The 24,614-nt window shown below is 42.7% G+C and overlaps 1 protein-coding gene across 1 annotated transcript in view; it reads right to left on the reverse strand.

Annotated features, from left to right (window-relative positions):
• ADAMTS6 (ADAM metallopeptidase with thrombospondin type 1 motif 6) overlaps positions 1–24,614 on the reverse strand; it is a 452,024-nt gene that overhangs the window by 159,983 nt on the left and 267,427 nt on the right. Inside the window, exon 10 of the mRNA XM_063963153.1 lies at positions 3,791–3,937. Within this exon, the coding sequence (XP_063819223.1) occupies positions 3,791–3,937 (147 nt within the window). The remainder of the gene's footprint in view (positions 1–3,790; positions 3,938–24,614) is intronic.

Raw genomic sequence — 24,614 nt, forward strand, 5'->3', positions numbered from 1 at the left:
CATTCCCCGAGTATCTGATTAAAAATAATAATTATGACAAAAATCCCTAAACAAGTGACAAAATATAAAATTCTACTGAATCACAAATGCTTAGTTCCTCCTGTGTTTACAATAAAATGGTTTCCAAAAAAATGTTTCCACATAAACTCTCGTTTTCTTCCTGATACCTCAATGTTTGCCAAAATAAATCTTAGAGAACAAGCTACTTTCTACATTTTGGGATCATCAGCCAGAAAATTAATCAGGCTTTGCCCTACAGTCAACTATATTTTTGGCATAATTATATATATTATTTCTTTTTGTAAAGACAGAAAAGATTCCACAGAACCACATAAACCGTTTTCTTTATGTAGTGAACAGAATTAGAATGAGTCTTTTTGTCATCTGTACATCTTTATACATTAATTAGAAAACAGTCAAACTTTTATTATGCTTAATTAGTGATTTTGTCTGACCTTAAAAAATAAGGCCCAAACTAACAAAACATTATTAACACCACTTATTTTAAAGAAAAATAAAACCACTAATGACTGCTAATATATACCGAAACCTGACATTACCTGAAATCAGAAGAGAATTCAAACACAGAACCATAATCTGATGTAGGTAGCAAAATTTGACCAAAAAGGAATAGTTTGTGAGATGCGGGCTGTTTGGGAATTCCTGTAAGACTGAAAGTATTTTTAAACGGACCTGGGGGTAAATTTACTAAGGTGGGAGCTTTTTAGAACTAGTGATGTTGCCCATAGCAACCAATCAGATTCTACTTAACATTTATCAAGCTGCTTCTAGAAGATAATAGACAGAATCTTATTGGTTGCTATAGGCAACATCACCAGTTCTAAAAAACTCCCACCTTAGTAAATTTACCCCATGGTTTTGCCTTGTAAATGATTGCCGCTTTAAAATTATGGCAGACTTGCAGGAATTCCCGAACAGCCGCAGGCAATGACATTTTGCCCTTTATGCTTATGAAACCCTTTAATGAAAAATAAACGCAAGCATAAAAATAATATATGTATTCACGCATGTAGTAAATTACCATATGATATAGTATTAGTGATTTTTTTGCATACGTCACGGGTTGCATGCACATCTTTGCATAACTCAGAATGGTAGACCTCTCAACCGATACTCTGAGGCCCCTTAATGGATCTTTCTGGGTGGCAACAAGATGAGAACAGTTTTGTGGGTGTGTTCAGGTGTATCGTGGGCATATAGTTAGTTACTTGTTATCCTGAGTGCCAATGATAGTGATGACAGCTGCTCTTGTGAGTTGGAGTATGCAATTGTGTAGATGCATATGTCTTAGGATACAGGTGGATCATCACATCAGCATTCAGTGAGCAGCACTCCAGGGTAGCGTTTGTTGGAGGTCAGCCTTTTGCAGCGTTTGTTGGAGGTCAGCCTTTTGCATTGTCTCCTCTGAGCAGTCAGGATCCAGTACTGCCGAAGCCGCGTCACCACGACCTCCGACCCAGTCAGCCAGACTTGCTACTGAGCATTTGCTAGTCAGCTTCTTCAGCGTCATCCTCCATTGTGGAAAGATGTGACCCCACATGTCTCTCCTCTGCAGAGAGGGTGAGTTACACCAGAGACCCTGCAAGTGCCACTGTGTCACCACCACATGTTAGTGAAGCTATGTGCCTCACTGAGCAGCACACCACTGGTATTAAATCCCCACACAATCCTGGCTAGATCTGTTGAACCAGCTACATGCATTGTATGCCTATTGCATTAGCCCTGTGTTATTCAGCGACCTGTTCTATCTGACTTATAGACCACAACCTGGTTAAATTATTTATCATGTGGTCTGACCTCCATCACATACCGCTGTCACCTATATCCTCATCTATAGGTCCTGCCAATAGCGTTCGCATTACGTGTGTCTCAAAATCAGACTTGCGGGGAAATCAAGTACCTGCGGTAATTTACCAGAGGCTAATTGATCCCTCAGGACTATTCAATTAGTCCTGAAGGCAGCCCGCAGGCTTCAGTTAACAGGGATATTTTTCAGGTCTGAGAAGACCCAAAAAGAAATCTCCGATAAATTGCCTGTTTTTTGGTGTCACAAACCCGTCAACACATAGGCCCTGGAACTTAGGGCTTAATTCAGACCTGATCGCTGTGCTGAAAACTACACTGTCCTGAAATCAGATAGTCTCTGCCCAGGAAGGAGTGAAAATTTGACCCGTGCAAGTGTGCAATTGCATGTGTACGCTGTGCAAAAATTCCCCCCAGTCAGCGGACAGCTGCAAAACCGTTCGCATCACACTCCCCATCGAATGTCTTTCCCATCCTGTGCAGTGTGTGCAGTCTGTGCGTAGCTTAACACTTACTCCTCCAGTGTAAAGAAATCAGGCTGATCGGGGCCGGAGCTGACGACGCACACCCGCCCTGAAAATGCTTGGGAACTCCTGTCTTTTTCCAGACACTCCCAGAAAACTGCCAGTTACCACCCACAAACATTACCACCCACAAATGTCCTCATCCTGTCAATCACCTTGCGAACGGCGCGTGTGATTGAAATTTTCGCACCATCCTGCCGCTGTTTGGCAATGGGCCTGCGCACTGCAGTGTATATGCATGCGCAGTAGTTCGATAATCGCCCACTGTGCGAAAACGCTTAGCAGCTATCAGGTCTGAATGGGGACCTTAGCCCGGATTCTACGTGTTAACAATCGAACACAGTTAATTTACCAGGCGAGAAAAAGGGGCTACCACCCTTTTTCACACCCAATAAATTAACGGGTCTAATGTCCCTATCTTAAACTAAAGATGATGTTAACTGAAGTCAAGTGTCATAATGAAGCAACTAAAATGATGAAGGGGTTACCTTTTATCCAGAACCCACTGTAGGGATAGATTTGCAACCCACGGTTTCGTTTATTAACTAATAACTGTTGCTATTATAATAATTATGCTACGGTTGGAAAAAGTAACTGTATATGTATACAAAATAATGTCATTTAGTGATGCATATATAAAGTGATGCGCATTGTAAATTACCTGTCGTTGATCAACCAATAGTTTAGGTACCCTTTTTATAGAGACCTCACAGAAAGCAGTCTGAAAATCTCCGTATACTAACTCCACCTACGTGCTACTTTAATTTACAGATTTTATTTGTTAACATGAATACAAAGGTGACTAACATTCAACATGACACGTCACACTTGTGGTTTTTCAAAACCTTACATATGTTGTAACCATTCCATCACTTTCATTAGAGGGTAACTAGAGCTACAACACAGGATTTTAATATGTAAAGGATGCCTTGCCTGTCTTGGTTTTCAAGAAATTGTTCATTGTGAAAGTTCACCGTGCTTCAATTGTCCAAGTCTGGCGTCATTTTGACACTTTCCTGTTGTTGCCTTGTTAACTGTGTTATTATTCTGTGTGATAAGTTTTTAAAACCCTATGATTGTAAAGAGAATCATAGCAAAACATATACATTGCATTATTTTATTCAAAAAAGATTAACTCCCCAGAACATTTTTCCTAAGTGCATGAGCCTATAAGCAATAATCAACGAACTGACCTAAAGAAAATTAATAGTGAATATAAAGTACGTTGTAACAGACCTAAAATGTTTCTTTTGCTAAAACAGTAAAAAAAAAATCATATAATATTAATGGTTTAAAATGTGTTGAGATTTCATGACTTCTAGGTTTAGGTTTGTGAACAGTTTTATCAGATCCAACTTTTTACGGTCAACTGGTTAAACATTGTAAATCCTTGACAGATATATAGTTAAAACATTTAAATATAGAAAGCAAAGCGTACTCACTCTAGGAAACTGGTGATATATTCCCTGCTACAGGCCGACCAGGAGAAAGGGTTTGTGTTAGACGTAATGTGAGCAGCCATTAACTTGGCGGCTTCATGACCTTTGGTCCCACAGGAGTTTCCGATTCCATCATGATTCATGCCAAAGCTAGAACATACAAGATAGGACATACGGAGATAAGTGAGAGGGTACTGCGTCTGTATAACACCTTTACCAAGAGCCAATATCAGAGTCTCATCTTCATCTCCATAATTATCCGTAACTGCAGTAGTCACTACAAGCTCCTGGAAACATATACATATCTTTAAGTGTTTATAGTCTGTATGGAATAACATCAATATCTTCAAGAGGACATGACCTCGAGAATATATATTTGTACTACAGCTCTAAGAAAAATGTGAACAGCTCCGTCATCAACGTCTAAATGATGATTTCACTGCATATTTAAGAATACCACAGACCATAATATACATATTAGTTGCTGAATTATTTTATAGTCAGTAAGCTTGAGGTCAGAGGTTTACAAATATAAAAAAGTTAACAGGGGTGTATTGTTAAAAATAAGAGAAAGTCTATTAACAGCTGCCATCTTTTTTTCCCACGCTACCCACAGTGCACTTTGTTTCTGAAGTAGCAAACAGTGGGGGAGATTTATCAAAGCTCGGTCGGAGAGACATTCAGACCTGGTCACAGTGGCAAAATCTGTCTCTAACGGGCAAAATCATGTGAAGTGCACGGGGGGGGGGGGGGGGGGGGCAGATATAACATGTGCGGAGAGAGTTAGATTTGGGTGGGTTATATTGTTTCTATGCAGGGTAAATACTGGCTGCTTTATTTTAACACTGCAATTTAGATTTCAGTTTGAGCACACCCCAACCAGATCTAACTCTCTCTGCACATGTTATATCTGTCCCACCTGCAGTGCACATGGTTTTGTCCATTAGAGCAAAATTTTGCTGCTGCGATCAGGTCTTAATTAGGCCCATAAATTGGAGAGATTTAAAGTACCAACGAATCTTGTAACTGTCGTTTACAGGCTGTATTTGAAAAATGACAATTATACTCCTTTCAGACAGGAAAAACAACCCGGTAATTTCCCGGCACGCTGTCCAGCAGTGTCCGCCTGCTTCTGTCACCTGCACTGCTGGCTGAGCTGACTTTGTCATTCCAGGATCCCTGGCAGCGGCGGCAGTACTGTGGAGCAGGTTCAGGGGTCACACCGCTGCCCCCACCCCCGTGATCACGGCACCCCCACACCCCACCCGCGATGAGAATGGAGGGACGGAGACGTCGGGCGAGGGGGGCTGTCATTGAGGAGGCGGAGTTTGTGTCACAGAGAGATTAGTCACAGAGAGAGAGTGAGTGGGAGGAGGGAGGTAAAATCGGAATGGAAGAAAAAAAAGAGAGAGAGAAAGGAGGAGTCTCCGGAAAGCAGCCTGAAGTGCTTCAACAACTGGTGTCTTCCCCTTAGGACTGCGCCCAATTCTGCTATTACTAATATTACTGTAACGGGGAGAGGGCTCTGGCTACAGGGACCCGGGATAGTTACCCTAGGAGTCTGTACATCAGGGAGAGGGTGCAGGAGACCGGGGTGCATGTGAGGACAGTGGGGAGACACGGTGTAGGCTGCAGTTGATGTAGAGGGAGCAGGGTCTGCACCTTACCATATAGCTGCTGCACATACTGTTGGGATCGCTAGATGTGAGGGTGCCGCTGATTTTTAGTCATCGCTCCCTGTTTTTTCCCACTCTCCTATAAGCAGCGGGCTCTGTGCCAATGGCCCCCGGTTGCTGAGTGCAGAGCATCCTTTGTAGGAGAATCTTCCCTGGTCATGTCAGGCTCACGTACTCCTAAGTCCCTGCCCTCCTCCGGGCAGAAGTCCCTGCATGACATAAAGCACCCCCTGAGCTGCTCCCCTGGGGCTGAAGAAGATGCACAGGGGTGGCCACCAGGAGCTGGAATCGTTTGCACATATACCAATCGCACAGGTGACTGTATATCACTTCAAAAACCCCCAATATTTCATTCTAGGAATATTTATTTTGTAATTCGGGGGGGTGCTACCACAGGCAATATAGTCTATAGCAAATAACAAAAGAAAGCAAACAGGAACTCGTCCTAAAGTGGTGCACTAATTATATATAATATTAAAATATAACTTTTAATTCTATATTTTATAAACTTTAGCAAAATATTAAAAACAAGAATGGTGAAAGATAAGAAATTGTGATTAAAAATGTATTTGCTGCGCAATGCGTATCACTGTATTTTTCCGTCAATAAATTTGCTGTGATAAGCCAAAAGTTGCGTCTGCGTGTTCAATTTCTATTAGTTCCTATGGGCTGTCAGAATTTGCACCTTGATTGTCTCCTGATTATCAAAGAACCAGTTTCATGTACATGTACTCTGTATGTATACACAGTTCAAAGTGTTGCAACTATGGGGGTCATTCCGAGTTGTTCGCTCGCAAGGCGATTTTAGCAGAGTTACACACGCTAAGCCTCCGCCTACTGGGAGTGAATCTTAGCTTCTTAAAATTGCGAACGATGTATTCGCAATATTGCGATTACAAACTACTTAGCAGTTTCAGAGTAGCTTCAGACTTACTCGGCATCTGCGATCAGTTCAGTGCTTATCGTTCCTGGTTTGACGTCACAAACACACCCAGCGTTCGCCCAGACACTCCCCCGTTTCTCCAGCCACTCACGCGTTTTTTCCGGAAACGGTAGCGTTTTTATCCACACGCCCATAAAACGCTGTGTTTCCGCCCAGTAACACCCATTTCCTGTCAATCACATTACGATCGCCGGAGCGAAGAAAAAGCCGTGAGTAAAAAAACTATCTTCATAGCAAAAATACTTGGCGCAGTCGCAGTGCGAACATTGCGCATGCGCACTAAGCAGAAAAACGCTGCGATGCGAAGAAAATTACCGAGCGAACGACTCGGAATGACCCCCAATGTATCCATTCTATTTAGTTATATGATATCAGGGAGTACTGATTTGTATCAGTTATAAATATGTAACCATTTCATACATCTCCAAGTTATGTTTTTTACTTCTGCAAGTATTGATGTTATTATCAAATGCAGGTAGATCAGATCAAACAATGATATTATTAATAATATCTCACTTTGTGTCATATATGTTCTCTCTCTATTATATATGATCCCTGTTTGCACTAATTATATATTATATTACCCTGTGAAGAATAAATTAATAAAACCCTGCATGTGCATGTATTAGTTAATTTGTCACTACTATTGGCGTTAATATCTGCTACTAACGAGTATCACACAGTGACATTGGGGGTAATTCCAAGTTGATCGCAGCAGGAAATTTTTTAGCAGTTGGGCAAAACCATGTGCACTGCAGGGGAGGCAGATATAACATGTGCAGAGAGAGTTAGATTTGGGTGTGGTGAGCTCAATCTGCAATCTAATTTGCAATGTAAAAATAAAGCAGTCAGTATTTACCCTGCACAGAAACAAAATAACCCACCCAAATCTAACTCTTTCTGCACATGTTATATCTGCTCCCCCTGCAGTGCACATGGTTTTGCCCAACTGCTAAAAAATTTCCTGCTGCGATCAACTTGGAATTACCCCCATTGTTAATACAAATGATGCTGCAATCCCGAGGGGGTTAAATAATGACATCTTTATGTTCTGCTGATAAATAACGGCACTCAGAGATACTCATAATCAGAATGTATAATTAATATCAGTATATAGCAGCAGATACATTTTTAATCTCAATTTCTCAACTTTCACCATTCTAGTTTTTAAAATTTCGCTAAAGTTGATAAAATGAAGAATTAAAAGTTATATTGTAATATTATATATAATTAGTGCACCACTTTAGGGCGAGTTCCTCTTTGTTTTCTTTTGTTATTCACCAGGAGCTGGATCCAGCCCATCGAGTGGGGGACAGTTTTGAATTGTGGGGAATAGGTGGCTCCCTGTCTCACCTGCTGGCACCCACACCTCTACCCACCCCAACACACACACCCCATAGAATAGTGACACAACCTGCCATCAAATATATATATAGGTGTTGGCACTCACAAAGTAAAATCAACATCCTGCTGGGGTGCACCTCAGGCATATCCACAGAGTCCATCCATAGTAAGCCATGTATATCCAAAACTAGAGAGAACACTCACCAGTCTTCTTTATTTAAAGTTCCAAAATGTTTAATTAACTTACAGCATGGTGAACACAAAAATGTGACATTTGTGTGTTCACCATGCTGTAAGTTAATTAAACATTTTGGAACTTATACACACACACACACATACATACATACACACACACACACACAAACACATATATGTGTGTGTGTGTGTGTGTGTGTGTGTGTGTGTGTGTGTGTGTGTGTGTGTGTGTGTGTATATATATATATATATATATATCTATATCAACATCTAGCTCCTTCCCTGCCTGTATCCGCCCATATATATAGGAATACCAAGAATCACCTGTCCGCATCCCCCACCGCAGGTGGAAATAGGTGAGTATTTTTTTTATTTTTTACAGGTTCCCTAATGGATTCTACTGGACAAGGGGTCATGAATGGAGGCGTGGAATGTAGGTAAGTATATGTAAGTGTGTAAATAAACTTATACTTTCAAGGTGTGTGTGTGTGTTTGTTTGTGTGTATTTATTTCTATATTTCTTTTACTGTGGAACTACAAGTACCAGCGGGCCCATTAAATAAGTCAATTTAATAAATGTATGGTGGTGAAAGAAAAGCCCAGTTTCACTGAAATAAAGACACTTCTGCATGTTTTAAATTAAAAAAACAAACCCAAAACTGAAGCACTGTAGGCAGGCACTGTCTGCCTACTTCAGTGACATCACAGGTTGGACAGAAGTTGGCAGGTTGGTTGGTCTGATGAAAAGTTGGTTAGATGTGTGGAGCACTGTTTTAGTGGAACAGACAAGTTGGATGGTTGGAAGTTTGGAGTGTTGGAGAAAAGTTGGTCTGATGTATGGCTAGCATAACTCATTGGCCATGGTTAATGCAATGCAGTGAGCAGTTGCCACCCATTTTTCATGACCTCATCTCTGTGTGCCATAAAAAAGGTCCATTTCTTATGACACACAGTATATTGCAGTGCTGACCCGCTTTTAGTTAGAAAGTGGTCAACTTGTGAATAAAAAGTTAAAAACGGTCTAATGTGCTGTGTAAAATGGGGTTAGGAACCTTGACCCGGATCCCACACGGGTTGAAAAATCGGGGAAAAACCCGGGATTTTGAGATTTTTCTGTCTGAAAGTGATATTAGAAGCTTATTGGGTAATACTATATCTCTATCTAAGCTTTGATAAATCTCCCCAAGTATTACAACACAACATACTGCAACCGCATGTCCTGTGGTATAAATCATTCTGTCATTGAATGTTAAAATTATTAACTGACAGTAAAACCAGTGGAGAAGATCAATCAGCATGGAGTTAACATTTATCAAGTACATTCTACAAAATGATAGGGAGCAGCTGATTGGGTGCCCCAAAGCACCTAAAAACATTGGGGGTAATTCTGAGTTGATTGCAGCAGCAAGTTTGTTAGCAATTGGGCAAAACCATGTGCACTGCACGGGGGGCAGATATAACATTTGCAGAGAGAGTTAGATTTGGGTGGGTTATTTTGTTTCTGTGCAGGGTAAATACTGGCTGCTTTATTTTTACACTGCAAATTAGATTGCAGATTGAACACACCCCACCCAAATCTAACTCTCTCTGCACATGTTATATCTGCCTCCCCTGCAGTGCACATGGTTTTGGCCAACTGCTAACAAAATTCCTGCTGCGATCAACTTGGAATTTCCCCCATTGTACAGTATATATAAATTACAGTACATTTCCTTCATTTCTTTCCCCACCTTCACAACATCATCCTAATTATCACTCACCTTTTTTGGAATAGGCTTATTTTTCCCAACATTTTCAAATAAATATTTTTTCATCCAAAAACATTGTATTATATGTTACCCTTCATTGTTAAGAAGCAACCACTTAGAGCGTGCATTCCTAACCCCAGTTCTTAAGGCACACAAACAGTTCCGGTTTTAGTGACATCCATGCTTGACCACAAATGACTTAATTAGTAATTAATAGCTCAGTTATGTTGTTTACATAGTTACATAGTTGGTGAGGTCGAAAAAAAAGACAAAATGTCCATCGAGTTCAACCTGTATTATAAAATTATATATCAATTAGCTGCTGTAACCTTGGATATGTCTTTCAGTTAGGAATTTATCTAATCCATTTTTAAACTTATTAAGTGAGTCCACCATTACTACCTCCTCTGGTAGAGAATTCCAAATACTTACTGCTCTTACTGTGAAGAATCCTTTCCTCCGTTGGGTATGAATTTTTTTTTTCTTCTAACCTCAGGGGGTGCCACGTGTCCTGTGTAACGTTGTTGTTTTTTTTGGGGATAAACAGATCGCCTGATAAGTCCTTGTATTGTCCCTTAATGTATTTATAAATAAGTGTCCCCTCTCAGCCGCCTCTTTTCCAGTGTAAACATATCTAACCTTGTAAGTCTTTCCTCATAATTCAGTGACTCTAACCCCTTAATCAGTTTGGTGGCTCACCTGTGAACCTTTTCGAGTTCAAAGATATCTTTTTTATAGTGAGGAGACCAGAACTGTGCACAATATTCCAGGTGTGGCCGCACCAATGATTTATACAGTGGCAGGATTACACTCTCATCCCTTGTCTCCATTCCCCGTTTTATGCATGCTAACACCTTATTTGCTTTTGTTGCTGCATTTTGTCATTGCGTACTGCTACTAAGTCTATTATCGATGAGCACACCCAAATCCTTTTCAACTACCATTATCCCTACATTTTCCCCATTTAATTTATAGGCTGCCCAATTGTTCTTAGTACCAAAGTGCATAACTTTACATTTTTCTATATTGAACCTCATTCTCCATTTGTCTGCCCAGACCTCCACCCTGTCTAAATCATTCCGTAGAGACTCAACATCCTTGTATGAATTTATTACTCGACACAGTTTAGTATCGTCTGCGAAAATTGACACTATGCTTTCCAGGCTTACTCCTAGGTCAGTAATGAATATGTTAAACAGCAATGGTCCGATTACTGAACCCTGCGGCATTCCACTAAGCACTGTGGCCCATTCAGAGAACATCCCATTAATCACCACTCTCTGTTACCTGTTGTACAGCCAATTACTTACCCAAGTACAAATAGTGTTTCCTACCCCAAGCTCTCTCAATTTGAAAAAATGTCTCTTATGTGGCACTTTGTCAAAAGCCTTAGCAAAGTCCAAAAAGACCACATCCACTGCTTTACCCTAATCAATATCATTGCTCACTTTCTCATAGAAGCTTATTAAGTTAGTTTGACATGAACTGTCCTTCACAAAACCATGTTCAGTCCTATTAATAACCTTGGAGGTATCCAAGTACTCTAGTATACTATTGCTTAATATACTGTACCTTCCAGTATTTTCCCCACTATAGATGTCAAACTTACCAGCCTATAGTTGCCGGGATGAGTTTTAATTCCCTTTTTAAATATTGGGACTACCTCTGCTATATGCCAGTCCTTCTGTATCATTCCTGATGTAATTGACTCACTGAAAATCAAATATAGGGGCCTCGATAACTCTGAATTAAGTTCCATAAGAACCCTGGGGCGTAGTCCATCCGGCCCAATAGATTTATTTATCTTAATTTTACTTAGTCTCTCCTGGACCACTTCCTCATTTAACCAATTAACTATCAACGTGTCGATATTATCGCTTATGTTGTGTACTTCTCCCATCAACCGGTCCTCTCTCGTGAATACTGATGAAAATAATTTATTCAATAAATCTGCTTTTTCCCTATCATGATTAATCAAGACATCCAACTCGCCCTTTAGGGGTGCAATATTCTCCTTTTTTAACCTTTTACCATTTATATACTTTTAAAGAACTTTTTGGGGTTTGTTTTACTCTCCTTTGTGATTTGTTTTTCATTTTCTATTTTGGATGCTCTGATTTCTTTTTTGCATTTTTTGTTACCTTCCTTGTAGAACTGGAATGATTCCGCCTTCTCGTCAGACTTAAATGCTTTGAAAGTACGCCTCTTTTTATCCATTTGTTCCTTGACATTCTTATTAAGCCACATCGGTTTGCATTTACTACTCCTATTTTTGTTAACCTTGGGAATGAACAAATGAGTGCACTTATTGAGCACAGTTTTAAAAATATCCCACATTTCAGCTGTATTCTTACCATGAAACACAATTTCCCAATTGATGTCCTTCATTGCTTGCTTCAGCAAGTTGAAATTAGCTTTTTTAAAGTTAAAAGTCTTAGTTAGACCCTTATAGTGTTGTTTCTGGAAGCTGATATCGAATGTGATCATAATATGACCGCTATTTCCCAAAGTCTCCCTTACTTTAGTATGTGATATTATCTCCGCATTATTAGTTAGTACTAGGGGGGTCATTTCGAGTTGTTCGCTCGTAATTTTTTTTCCGCAACGGAGCGTTTAGTCGCTAATGCGCATGCGCAAAGTCCGCAGTGCAACTGCGCCAAGTAAATTTGCTATGCAGTTAGGAATTTTACTCACGGCATTACGAGGTTTTTTCTTCGTTCTGGTGATCGTAATGTGATTGACAGGAAGTGGGTGTTTCTGGGCGGAAACTGGCCGTTTTATGGGTGTGTGTGAAAAAACGCTACCGTTTCTGGGAAAAACGCGGGAGTGGCTGGAGAAACGGAGGAGTGTCTGGCCGAACGCTGGGTGTGTTTGTGACGTCAAACCAGGAACGACAAGCACTAAACTGATCGCACTGGCAGAGTAAGTTTCGAGCTACTCAGAAACTGCACAGAGAAGTCTTTTCGCAATATTGCGAATCTTTCGTTCGCAACTTTGATAAGCTAAGATTCACTCCCAGTAGGCGGCGGCTTAGCGTGTGCAAAGCTGCTAAAAGCAGCTTGCGAGCGAACAACTCGGAATGACCCCCCAGGTCCAGTATAGTCCTATGTCTAGTTGGTTCCTCGATTACCTGGGACAAGTAATGATCTTTAAGCATGTTTAAGAACCTGTTTCCCCTAGCTGTATTTACTGTTTCGGTGTTCCAATTTATGTCCGGGCAATTAAAGTCCCCAATGACAATGACCTCCCCCATTCCTACAGCTTTTTTGATTTGCTGTATCAATATCAGGTGGTTTGTAGCATGTCCCTATTAAAAGCTTTTTTGTATCTTTGCTCCCACTTGAGATCTCAACCCATAATGACTCCACGTTATCTCCAGTCCCCTCGTAAATTACCTCCTTTACATATGGTTTTAAGAATGGCTTAACATAAAGACAAACACCCCCTCCTTTTTTATTAGTCCTACCGGTATCTCTCCTGAAGAGGGTGTACCCCTCCATGTTTGCCGTCCAGTTGTGAGAATTGTCCCACCATGTCTCTGTAATGCCTATGATATCATATTGGTCATTAAGTGCAATCGTTTCTAATTCCCCCATTTTACTTGTTAGGCTTCTTGCTTTTGCAAGTATACACTTAAGTTTAGTACTTCCCTGATCTGCAAGTTTTGTTGTAGATGTTTCCTTAGGAACTGGAGTTTTCCTTAATTTACCATCGCTGTCTATTTTTTTCCTTCCCCCCTCTCCACCCCCATACTTTATACAGCCCTCTTTTCTACTCTCTCTAGATGTCATACTAACTCTTTCTTGTCCCTCACCCAAGGCACCTAGTTTAAAATCTCCTCCAACCTTCTAACCATCCTTCCCCGGTTCCCGGTGGGTGGGATCCCGGCGGTCAGAATACCGATGCAGGGATCCTGACTGCCAAGAATGCCAACAGCTGCGCCAAGGCTATTCCCACTCGTGGGTGTCCACGACACCTATAGAGTGGGAGTAGAACCTGAGGCGAACGCAGCGAGCCACCGAACCCGCAGCGTGGCAAGCCCGCAAGGGGCTTTCAAGCACATGCCCTGCTGCCGGCATTCTGGCGGACGGGATCCCAGGGTCGGTATTCTGACCTCCGGAATCCCGACGGCCGGGATTCCATTACCAACCCGATTTAACCATATGTGCTCAAGCATGGTTATCAACAAAACCTGGACTGTTGGTGTGCCTTGAGGACCAAGAAACACTTACTTCATGACCACTGAAAATCCGTCTGTCTGAAGCAGCATTTAATACATGGTCAATAAACAGTGTATTCTAATATCCTTATAAAATACAGCACAGTATGCATATGCCCTATAACAGCAGCACTGTGACTACATGTTTGTATTGACGTGTAGCGTGGTGTTCCTGAATAACTCACATTTTTCTGCTAACACTGACAATGTATATCAAAAACTCTATCTGTGATTACTGCATGCTTGCATCCGGGCCTGCTGCTTTGAAGATAACATACAATTCTATGTTCTTGGTTGATCCTATCATTCTAGGAAACAAGATAACCTTGAATAAAAGTTAACTAAGGACAAGAGGTCTGATTCAGATGTGATGGCAGGTGTGGCACATAACACAAAGTACTGATGTTGGGTTCTATGGCATGTGCAGGACCCATACTGCTTATGTGCAGTACATGTCTGTGACGTCGGACACAGATGGCAGCAGTCAGTAACAGTCTGCTGTCGTTTGGGGGAAGTGGCGGACACAATTTCCCAAAACTAAGGTGAGTTACCTCTGTTATTTGCTGAGTGTTAAAGCCAAGATCTCCATCAGAAGATGGAGATTTTCTTGCATCTTAGGAAAAAACTGCAGCAGCTGGCTTGCGCAACCAAATGGGTCATGCAGCCGGCCGTTGGTGTTGTAGGCGTCCTAGGACACAGCATGGATCACTAATGCAAGCAGGAGGCGTCTACTTACTGTATATCAGATGCCCCTGCTGTATTACCATACTAGTGCAAAAGATTACTATCAGGCCTCAATCAGTAGATATATGTGGCAATTATATTTTCCATCATGTAAGATTATATTTATTAAGAGAAAATAGAAAGGGAAATGTGTGCAGAGACCAATCGAATGGATTATTAATTCTTATGGCTAACGCTCCTTGCGTTTCACACTGGAATATATCTGTTTATATCAGCAATGGGTTTCAAAACATTCAAAGAGTGAAGAAACTACAGACTGAGTTGTTTTTCATCGATATTAAATGCACTTTTTGTCCCTTAAATTTCTCTCATTATGGGGGAGATGCATCAAGCCTTGGAAAGAAATCAGGTGGACAAAGGTAAAGTACCACCCAATTAGCTTCTGTCATTTTGCAGGCTGCGTTTGAAAAATGACAGGAGATGATTGGTTGGTACTTGGGGGTGATTCAGATCTGATCGCTGGGCTGCTAATTTTGCAGTCCTGCATTCAGATATATTCGCCGTGCAAGTGTGCTATCCCATGTGTACGCCAAGCTGCTAAAATCCACTTTGTGCAGTCTCTGCGCAGACCAGGACTTACTCCTACAGTGCGATCCCATCAGGCTGATCGGGGCCATAGCTAATGTCAGACATCCTCCCTGAAAACGCTTGGGAACGTCTGCGTTTTTTCCGGCCTCTCCCAGTAAATGGTCAGTTACCACCCACAAATGGCTTCCTCCTGTCAATCACCTTGCGGTCGCCCGTGTGATCTGATTTTTCGCACCATCCCATCGCTGACCAGCGATACCCTTTGTTGCTGTCCGACGCGCCGGCGCATTGCGGTGCAAATGCATGCGCAGTTAGTACCTGATCAGATCTGAATCACCTCCTTTATCTCTCTCCAAGGCTTGACACATCTCCCCCTATATCTTCACAGAATCAGCTACTGTGCCACTTGCAAAGGCATTAAGGTAACAGTCACCAGCGATAAATTGTGGCAAACAAAATAATAGAGAAATGAAGCATTATAGCCTATTAATTTTGGGAAAGATTTCCACAACCAAATAAAGCTGATGTTTGGAAATTGTGTTTTGTAATATGAACTATATACAAGTGTTAAATAAGTTCTATATTTGCATGTTTCCTAATAATATTGAAGTCTGATTTTTGAGCCTATATAACTTTAACAACCGCGGTGTCTAATCTCTTTAGTTGAATGAAATTATGTTTTATAGGTTTATAAAGTTGCTTTGAAGTTTTAAAAAAGTAATTATGATGCCCGATTAAAACTTAAAACTTGATTATTTGACTTTACCAGACAAAACAGAATCTTTTGAGTCATAACATCCTGTCACCGTGCTGCACCGAGAAGCCAGACAACCATAAATGCCTCAGACGCAATGTAGATTATATCTGTGTGCCCACATTAGAGATTCCTGCAGTAAACATATAATTATCATTGGGTACACCACATCCTCTTGTGTGTCCAGACTGTCATGTCATGGCGGACCAAGCAACTAAAGTGAGAATGTCTATCTGTCTGTGTGATGTATAGTATGCAGCCTGGCACTTGCCACATTACAGGTGTCACTGACAAATGCCACACCAATGCCAAGGTTCTGTGCAGAATTACAGTTCCCTAGCTAACATGTTATGCGATATTTCTAAAACCTGTTCCAGAAGAAAAACATGCTGTAATCTACAGCACCAAATCAGATAGCTGCTTTCATTTTCTAAAAGAATATAGATCAATGACAGCTAGGTGTATATTTACTAAAAGTTAATTTTTCCATTGATTTCCAATCGATGAAATCAATGTTGTGTTTTAGGGACTAAAGCACACATGTACTAACATTTAAAAATGTATATAAAAAAATGATGTTAGTAAAGGTTTGTCATAGCCCCTGAAACACAGCATTGGTTTAGATTGATTTCAACAGTTTAAAACGGATGAAGATTGACCCTTAGTAAATATTCCCCCTTAGAATCTGATTGGCTGCTATGACATACAGTGGGGTATTCAATTATCCACAAATTAGCGGCAATTTTGCGCCCGAAAATCTTTTGCGGCAATCGGCCGAAAATTGCCGCGAAAACGCTCCGTTTTTCGACCTATTCAATTCCGACCGGGTTTCACGTGAAAATTCTTGCAGTGAAAAGTGCAGGTGAAAATGGGGAAATCAGCCTGTACCCCAAAAAATGCTAAACTAACATAGGAAAACAGAAGAGAAGTGTGTTAGAGATCACATTAGAGCGTTTTGGGGGACTTAAATTGTGTGAAATGGCTGTTATATGCATTTTTTTTTAAAAATGCAAAAAAATTATAGAAAGCTATTTTTTTTTAGCAAAATAAATGCTCTCATTAAATTTGGGGTACATGAAAATGGGTATAAGTATATATTTGGGTCATTTTAGGGTACTTTAAAAAAAAGTGGAAACAGACTGATTACTCCCATCTGCAAGCCTAAAAAACACCTGTCCCACTCATAAAGCACCCCAATATACCTGTCCCATACCTTGAACCCCAATTTCCATGACTTTTTACTTTTTCACCCCAAAAATGACATGTCATTATTGGCCAATTAATAATAATTAAAAACTTCAACGTGCCTAATTAGTCATTAAGGGGGGTGTCCCAGGAGTTCTGTACCATATCCAAACATTTTTACCTTAAAATAGTGACTTTTCCCAACTTTTCACCTGCTTCAGAGAAGGTGAAGTGAAATTAGTGAAAAAATGATCACCGATAAATTTTCCAGGATAATTGAATAGCCTGTAATTGCGTTTCACGTGAAAAGTCCTTTTTTTCACCCGAAAACCGGACTTTTCACGTGAAAAGTCCGTTATCACTGCTAATTGAATATACCCCACAGTTTCCAAAGGAAAAAATTTTCATTCAATAATATTTATTTACTTTTTTTTTTTTTTTTTTAAATCATGACACTATTTATATAATATTGATGACCATTCGATTATTGTAGTGCACCATTTGCACTGAAGAAACTTTGTACCTGTACCCGGTGGAGTTGGGTGGAGCAAAGGAGTTCCTTTCCAAAGTAAGGAGGGGATACGGTCGTTGGGTCAACACAGCTTAGGTCAACAGTCATTAGGTCGACCACTGAAGGTCGACATGCATTAGGTCAACATGGTCAATAGGTCGACATGGTCATTAGGTCGGCAGGCCAAAAGGTCGACATGAGTTTTTCACATTTTATTTTTTTTTGCTTTTTTTCATACTTAACGATCCATGTGGACTACGATTGGAACGGTAACCTGTGCCGAGCGAAGCGGTAGCAGAGCGAGGCACCTTGCCTGAAGCATGGCGAGCGAAGCGAGACATGCGAGGGGACACAGTGCAGTAATTGGGGTTCCCCGTCACGTTACGAAGAAAACGACGCCAAAAAAGGTTTAAAAAAAACATGTCGACCTTTTGACCTGTCGACCTAGTACAAGTCAACCTAATGACCGTGTCGACATAATGCCTGTCGACCTACCATGGTCGACCTAATGACTGTCGACCTAAGTTGTGTCTACCCAACGACCCCTACCCGTAAGGAGAAGGCACATCGATGAGAAAGAGAAGAGGCTTTGTGTAGCACATACAGTGCACTTTGTAATGAAACACATAATCATTTATAAGCAATTTGTTTTTATGTATAAAAATGTCCCAATGGGCTTTACTTTTATCAGACAGGGCAAACCCTCCACTCTGTTTGGTGGATAGCACCAGCTATGTACCAGGGGAACAGGAAACCAGACATTTATTACACACTATTCACCAATCAGAGAACTGGAAGCTGCCTGCTGGGATGAAGGCTTCAGATTTACTGAGCAGATGGCTTCCAATGATTTCATTGGTGGTTCATGCTTGTCATTCACCAATCAGTGTGTCAATAGGTCCAGACACACTGATAGGTTAATGGTCATTTTAAATCCCCCTATGAGTGCCCAAAGCCATCTACTCTGCATCCCCAGCATTGTCTAAATTTTCTTTAGACCACCAAGAGACCGCAAATGACCAGAAGAAGGGTGACTGGTCCATATTGGTCTGCATTGTGTCACCACCAAAGATTTGAGGGAGTTTTGCATTATGAAGCGGACAGAGATTTGGGGGGCAGAGCCGGCCTTAGCTATAGGCATTCTAGGCAAATGCATAGGGCATCTAGAAAGACTATGGGGCATCCCAAGTGTAAGGTGAACCTGCCTCTCCCCTCCACCAGCAAAATGTATTGAAATAATAGAAGTGTAGATGGTGTTGTTAGCGGTGCGGGAACGGAGACGAGCAGTGCGGGACGGCGGGGGGAGGGGAGAGAGAGCAGAAGAGTGACACAGTGCAGCAGCAGCCAATCTGTCTGTTGTGATGAGCGTACAGGGAGGAGGGGCCGTGGGGGAGCCGAGGCCGACGGGGAGAGGCTACAGTGATTGTGTACACTGCTGCCCCTGCCGTCCCTTCTCTGTCTCCTCACGCTGCAGCAAGCAGGCCGACGGACTCCAAAATACAGTATGTGTCAGCATGTCTGCCCCCCTCCTAGCTAAAGTGTATGCCATGTCCCCCCCTCCCCTCCAAGCTAAAGTGTGTGCTATGACATTCCCCCCTCTCCTTCTAGCTAAAGTGTATGCCATGTCTCCCCCCCTCCCCTTCAAGCTAAAGTGTGTGTGCCATGTCATCCCCCCCCCTCTCCTCCTAGCTAAAGTGTATGCCATGTCTCCCCTCCTAGCTAGTGTGTATGTGCCATGTCTCCCGCCCCCCTCCTAGCTAAAGTATATGCCATGCCTCCCCTCATAGCTAAAGCGTGTGTGTGTGTGTGTGTGTGTGTGTGTGTGTGTGTGTGTGTGTGTGTGCCATGTCTCCTCCTCCCCTCCTAGCTAAAGTGTTTGTGTGTGCGCCCCATGTCTCTCCCCCTCCCCTCCTAGCTAAAGTGTGTCTGTGCCATGTCTCCACTCCCATATCCTCCCAGCTAAAGTGTATGCCATGCCTCCCCTCCTAGCTAAAGTGTGTGTGTGCCATGTCTCCCCCCTCCTCCTAGCTAAAGTGTATGTCATGCCCCCCCTCCTAGCTAAAGTGTGTGTGTGCCATGTCTCCCCCATCTCCTCCTAAAGTGTATGCCATGTCTCCCCTCATAGCAAAAATGTGTGTGTGAGTGCCATGTCTCCCCCTCCCCTCCTAGCGAAAGTATGTGTGTGTGTGTGTGTGTGTGTGTGTGTGTGTGTGTGTGCCATGTCTCCCCCCATCTCCTACCTAAAGTGTATGCCATGCCACCCCTCATAGCTAAAGTGTGTGTGTGCCATGTTTCCCCCTCCCCTTCTAGCTTAAGTGTGTGTGTGCAATGTCTCCCTACATCTCCTCCTACCTAAAGTGTATGCCGTGCCACCCCTCATAGCTAAAGTGTGTGTGTGCCATGTCTCCCCCTCACCTCCTAGCTATAGTGTGTGTGCCAGGTCTCCCCCTCCCCTCCTAGCTAAAGTGTGTGTGTGCCATGTCTCCCCACCTCCCCTCCTAGCTAAAGTGTGTGTGCCATGTCTCCCCACCTCCCCTCCTAGCTAAAGTGTGTGTGTCATGTCTCCTCCCCTCCCAGCTAAAGTGTATGCCAATTCCCCCATACTAGCCAAAGTGTGTGTGTGCCATGTCTCCCCCCCCCCCTCCCTTGCTAGATAAAGTGTGTGCCTCCCCAGTGTGTATGTCACCATCGCCCCTCCCCCAGTACGTTTGTCACCAAATCCCTCTTCTGGCCCCCGTATGTGTCACTATATCCCTTAAAGCCCCAATGTGTACGTCACCATGTCCCCCCTAGACAGGGACAGCTCGACGGCCATTTGAGTGGAGTTGCGGGACACATCACTGATCTGGCAGGAGACCTCCAGTCACATGAAGATGGGATCCAGACACAACCCACAGCTTGGCGGTGGTGAGCGGAGTTAAGCATTTGTCACATGTGCTCACACATATCTATCCCTCTGGAGCTTCCACTGAGAAAGCATGTTCCCTGGACTAGGGGGCACCGCCAAAATCTTGCCTAGGGCATCAAATTAGTTAGGGCCGCCTCTGAGAACACCTATCCTTATGTATCAATGCCTACTTCCCTATATATCGCAGGCTTGCAAGTAGGGCCTTCCTTCCTCTATGACTCTATGACTGTTATTACCCAGTTTTGTTTTATCCTTGTTGTTTCCAATTGTAAAGTGCAACTGAATTTGCTGCACTACAGGTGAAACTCAGAAAATTAGAATATCGTGAAAAAGTTAATTTATTTCAGTAATTTAACTTGCCAAGAAAAAGATGAGAGACATGAGACCGAACAATGCAGAAGAGCTGAAGGCAGCTATTGAAGCATCCTTGTCTTCCATAATACCTCAGCAGTGCCACAGCCTGATAGAATCCATGCCACGCCACATTGAGGCAGTCATTCTTGCAAAAGGGGCCCAAACCAAGTACTGAGTACATATGCATCAAAATTATAAAAAATAAAGGCTTCAAATATCTCACTTTGCATATAATGAGTCTATATAATATATTAGTTTCACCTTTTAAGTTGAATTACTGAAATAAATTAACTTTTTCACGATATTCTAATTTTCTGAGTTTCACCTGTAATTTAGAAACGGTAAATAAATAAATATAAAGCCACAGGAGATAGATTTGGAGGGGGAACTGCACTATATAGCCACCAAATGAATGTGAGTCTCCACTGATAAGCCACAGACAGAGCAATTTGACAACAGTTGCACAGCACAGCTAAAAGAGCCTCGGACAGCTGTCCTTCAAGCCAAATGTTGCCAATTCCCCCTGTGTTAACCAAACGCAAACTCAATTAAGTTCAAAAGTACAAAAATATATCAGAAAAGAAAACCTAGTTATTTATTTTAGTAACACTCTGATCAATAGAATGGAGTCTGAATAAAATAACAAAAAAATAATATTTTCATGTAGGCACAGAACATACCAGGGTAGATTCTAACAAGGTTATTTGAGATTCTGCTAAAGAGCAGAACGCAGAGGCCTGAACTGCACTTAAGGAACGTGTCAGTCCTTTAGGAATTTGGAAGGCATTTTATTGCATCAGGAGTCTTTAAAGCAATATTTCATCTCAGCCAAAATAATTTACTATAAGATTAACACTGACAAATTTGTGTATGCATGTGTTTTCTCTCTCCCGGCTTTTCCAGACAAGCCATTCCCTCCACCAGAACACTCAACTTGCAAAGTACAAATGTGCATTGTACTGAGGGTGCTTTTTTTCCTTACGATTATGGGGAAGATGTATCAAGCAGTTTAAATAGGTTGACATGGCACAAGTCGACACATGAAATTTTTTGAACTTTTTCATACTTTATGATCCACGTGAACTACGATTGGGAATAGTAACCTTGCCTAAAGCATGGCGAGTGAAGCGAGCCATGCAAGGGGATACGGTGCACTAATTGGGGTTCCCGGTCACTTTACAAAGAAAATGTAAAAAATATATAAAAAACCCATGTCAACCTAATGATCGTGTTGACATAATTACGTGTCGACCTATTTCAGGTGTCGACCTAGTCACTGTCGATCAATAATGGTCGACCTAGTTACTGTCGACTCTATGATCCACACCCTTCTCCACATGTCCTCTCTTTATACTGCTTAGTGGGGGTCATTCCGAGTTGATCGCTCACTAGCAGGTTTTAGCAACCGTGCAAACGCTATGCCGCCTCCCACTGGGAGTGTATTTTAGCTTAGCAGAAGTCCGAACTAAAGGATCGCAGAGCGGCTACAAAATTATTTTGTGCAGTTTCAGAGTAGCTTCAGACCTACTCAGCGCTTGCGATCACTTAAGACTATTCAGTTCCTATTTTGACGTCACTAACACGCCCTACGTTCGCCCAGCCACGCCTGCGTTTTTCCTGGCACGCTTGCATTTTTTCGAACACTCCCTGAAAACGGTTAGTTGACACCCAGAAACGCCCACTTCATGTCAATCACTCTGCGGTCAGCAGTGCGACTGAAAAGCTTCGCTAGACCTTGTGTGAAACTACATCGGTCGTTGTAATAGAACGACGCGCTTGCGCATTGCGCCGCATACGCATGCGCAGAAGTGCCGATTTTTTTGCCTGATCGCTGCGCAGCGACCGAAAGCAGCTAGCGATCAACTCGGAATGACCCCCAATAAACTGTGGTTCAAAATGCAATCCATTATACAAATGTAAGTACTGTGTGGTATAGGGTACAACAATAAAATGGGTGGTATTCATGTGACCGCCGGTCAGCTGATCGACAGTCACATGACCTCCTCCGTGAGCCCGACGGCTCACTATCCTGATGGTCGGCATGCCGACCAACAGGGACTATTTCCACTCGTGGGTGTCCACGACACCCATAGAGTGGGAATAGAACCCGTGGCGACCGCAGGTCGCCACCGAGCCCGCAGCGTGGCGAGCGCAGCGAGCCCGCAAGGGGCTTGCTGCACTCGCCCCTCCCCGCCCCGCCGGGATCCCGGCGTCGGTATGCTGCCGGGATCCCGGCGTCGGTAAGGTGACCGGCGGTCAGGAGACCGCCGGTCACCAGTACTACACCCCAATAAAATGTACCTTGTAATGGAAAAACTAGCTAAATTATGATAACATTTACTGTGTGAAAATTGGTGGATAAAAGCGGTGCTGTAACACAAAGTTTCTTTTTCTAAAATATCCTGGATAAAACACAATGTGATTTTTTGCTGTCTGTGAATAGTACTTTAAATTGGCACCAGCATGATTCCTTATCCTTTATGTTTTCTGTGATGTCTGTAGCTGTTTTCGTGTGGGTTCAAATTCCGCTGAGGTTCTAAAGCTGTGAACATTAGCAAATTGGCATCTAATTACAAGTCTCCGGCTACATTTCCAATGCATTTGCATAAATTTTATATATCCTTACGCATTTCAAATACAAACATGCTTATTACTATTGATATACACGTTGGAGTCACATTATTATGACCACCTCCTACATTTGACGTCGGCAGCGCGTAGCCCATGAAGTACGTCACGTGTCTTGTGCTGGCTTGGTGGGTATATAAGGTGTGCGATAGGCCGTCTGCACACATATCTCTCGTTGCTGTCATGGGTAAACGGGGCGTTATATCAGAGTTGCAAAAAGGATGATTATGGGCTTTTGGGCCAATGGTGGCAGTATTTCTGAAACAGTGTTCACGTGCTGCTGTGGTGAAGGTGTATCGTGACTGGACAAATAGCACCATTGTGAATAACCAACATGGAAACTGCGGAGCACCACATGCCACTGCTGTGAGAGGTGAACGTCAGCTACGAAGGTGTGTGACGGTCGACCGACACACTGCAATGGAGTAGCTCACTGTCAAAATGACCCTGGGGCTATCAGACGTGTGTCTAAAATGACAGTTCAGCCTGTCTAACTGCTGTCTGTGCTGCACACGGTGGTTATTCAGGCTATTAGCTGGTGGTCATAATAATGTGACGCAAATGTTTATGTAGCATATTGGGATGTCACAGCCAGAGCCGGCCATAGACATAAGCACCCTAGGAAATGACTAGGGCATCCAAGCCCAGGGCTGATGACGGTTTGGGGCACATGGCTGGCGGCTCTGGCTGCCACAATTGGAGCTCAGCTCTGATCAGGCGGCTCAGCATGTAGCAAACAGCGGGAGCAGGCAGTGGGCTAGCGGTGGTTATGACACCTGGAAAGCGGCTCTGGCTATTGCAATCAGAGCTCAGCCCCAATCAGGCAGCCCAGCATTCAGTGGGCTGCCGGTAGCAAGGAGGAATCAGTGGACAGTAAGTAAAATGGACGCTGGAGGGCTGCGGCGCATGGGCCTTTGTGGAGTCCAGCAGGCTGCACTGACTGCCTGCAGCCCTCAAGCAAGCACAGGAAGGAGCCGGGAATTGGCTGCCGGGGCAGACGCAGCTGCATTCTTATATTGTGCTTCAGCTTTACAGGCTGGTTAGCAGCTCTTAAGAGTGAGTTTTTTTATTAAATGTTTTGACTAATTAA

Source organism: Pseudophryne corroboree, chromosome 1, assembly GCF_028390025.1.
Source record: "Pseudophryne corroboree isolate aPseCor3 chromosome 1, aPseCor3.hap2, whole genome shotgun sequence".
NCBI classification, from domain to species: Eukaryota; Metazoa; Chordata; class Amphibia; order Anura; family Myobatrachidae; genus Pseudophryne; species Pseudophryne corroboree.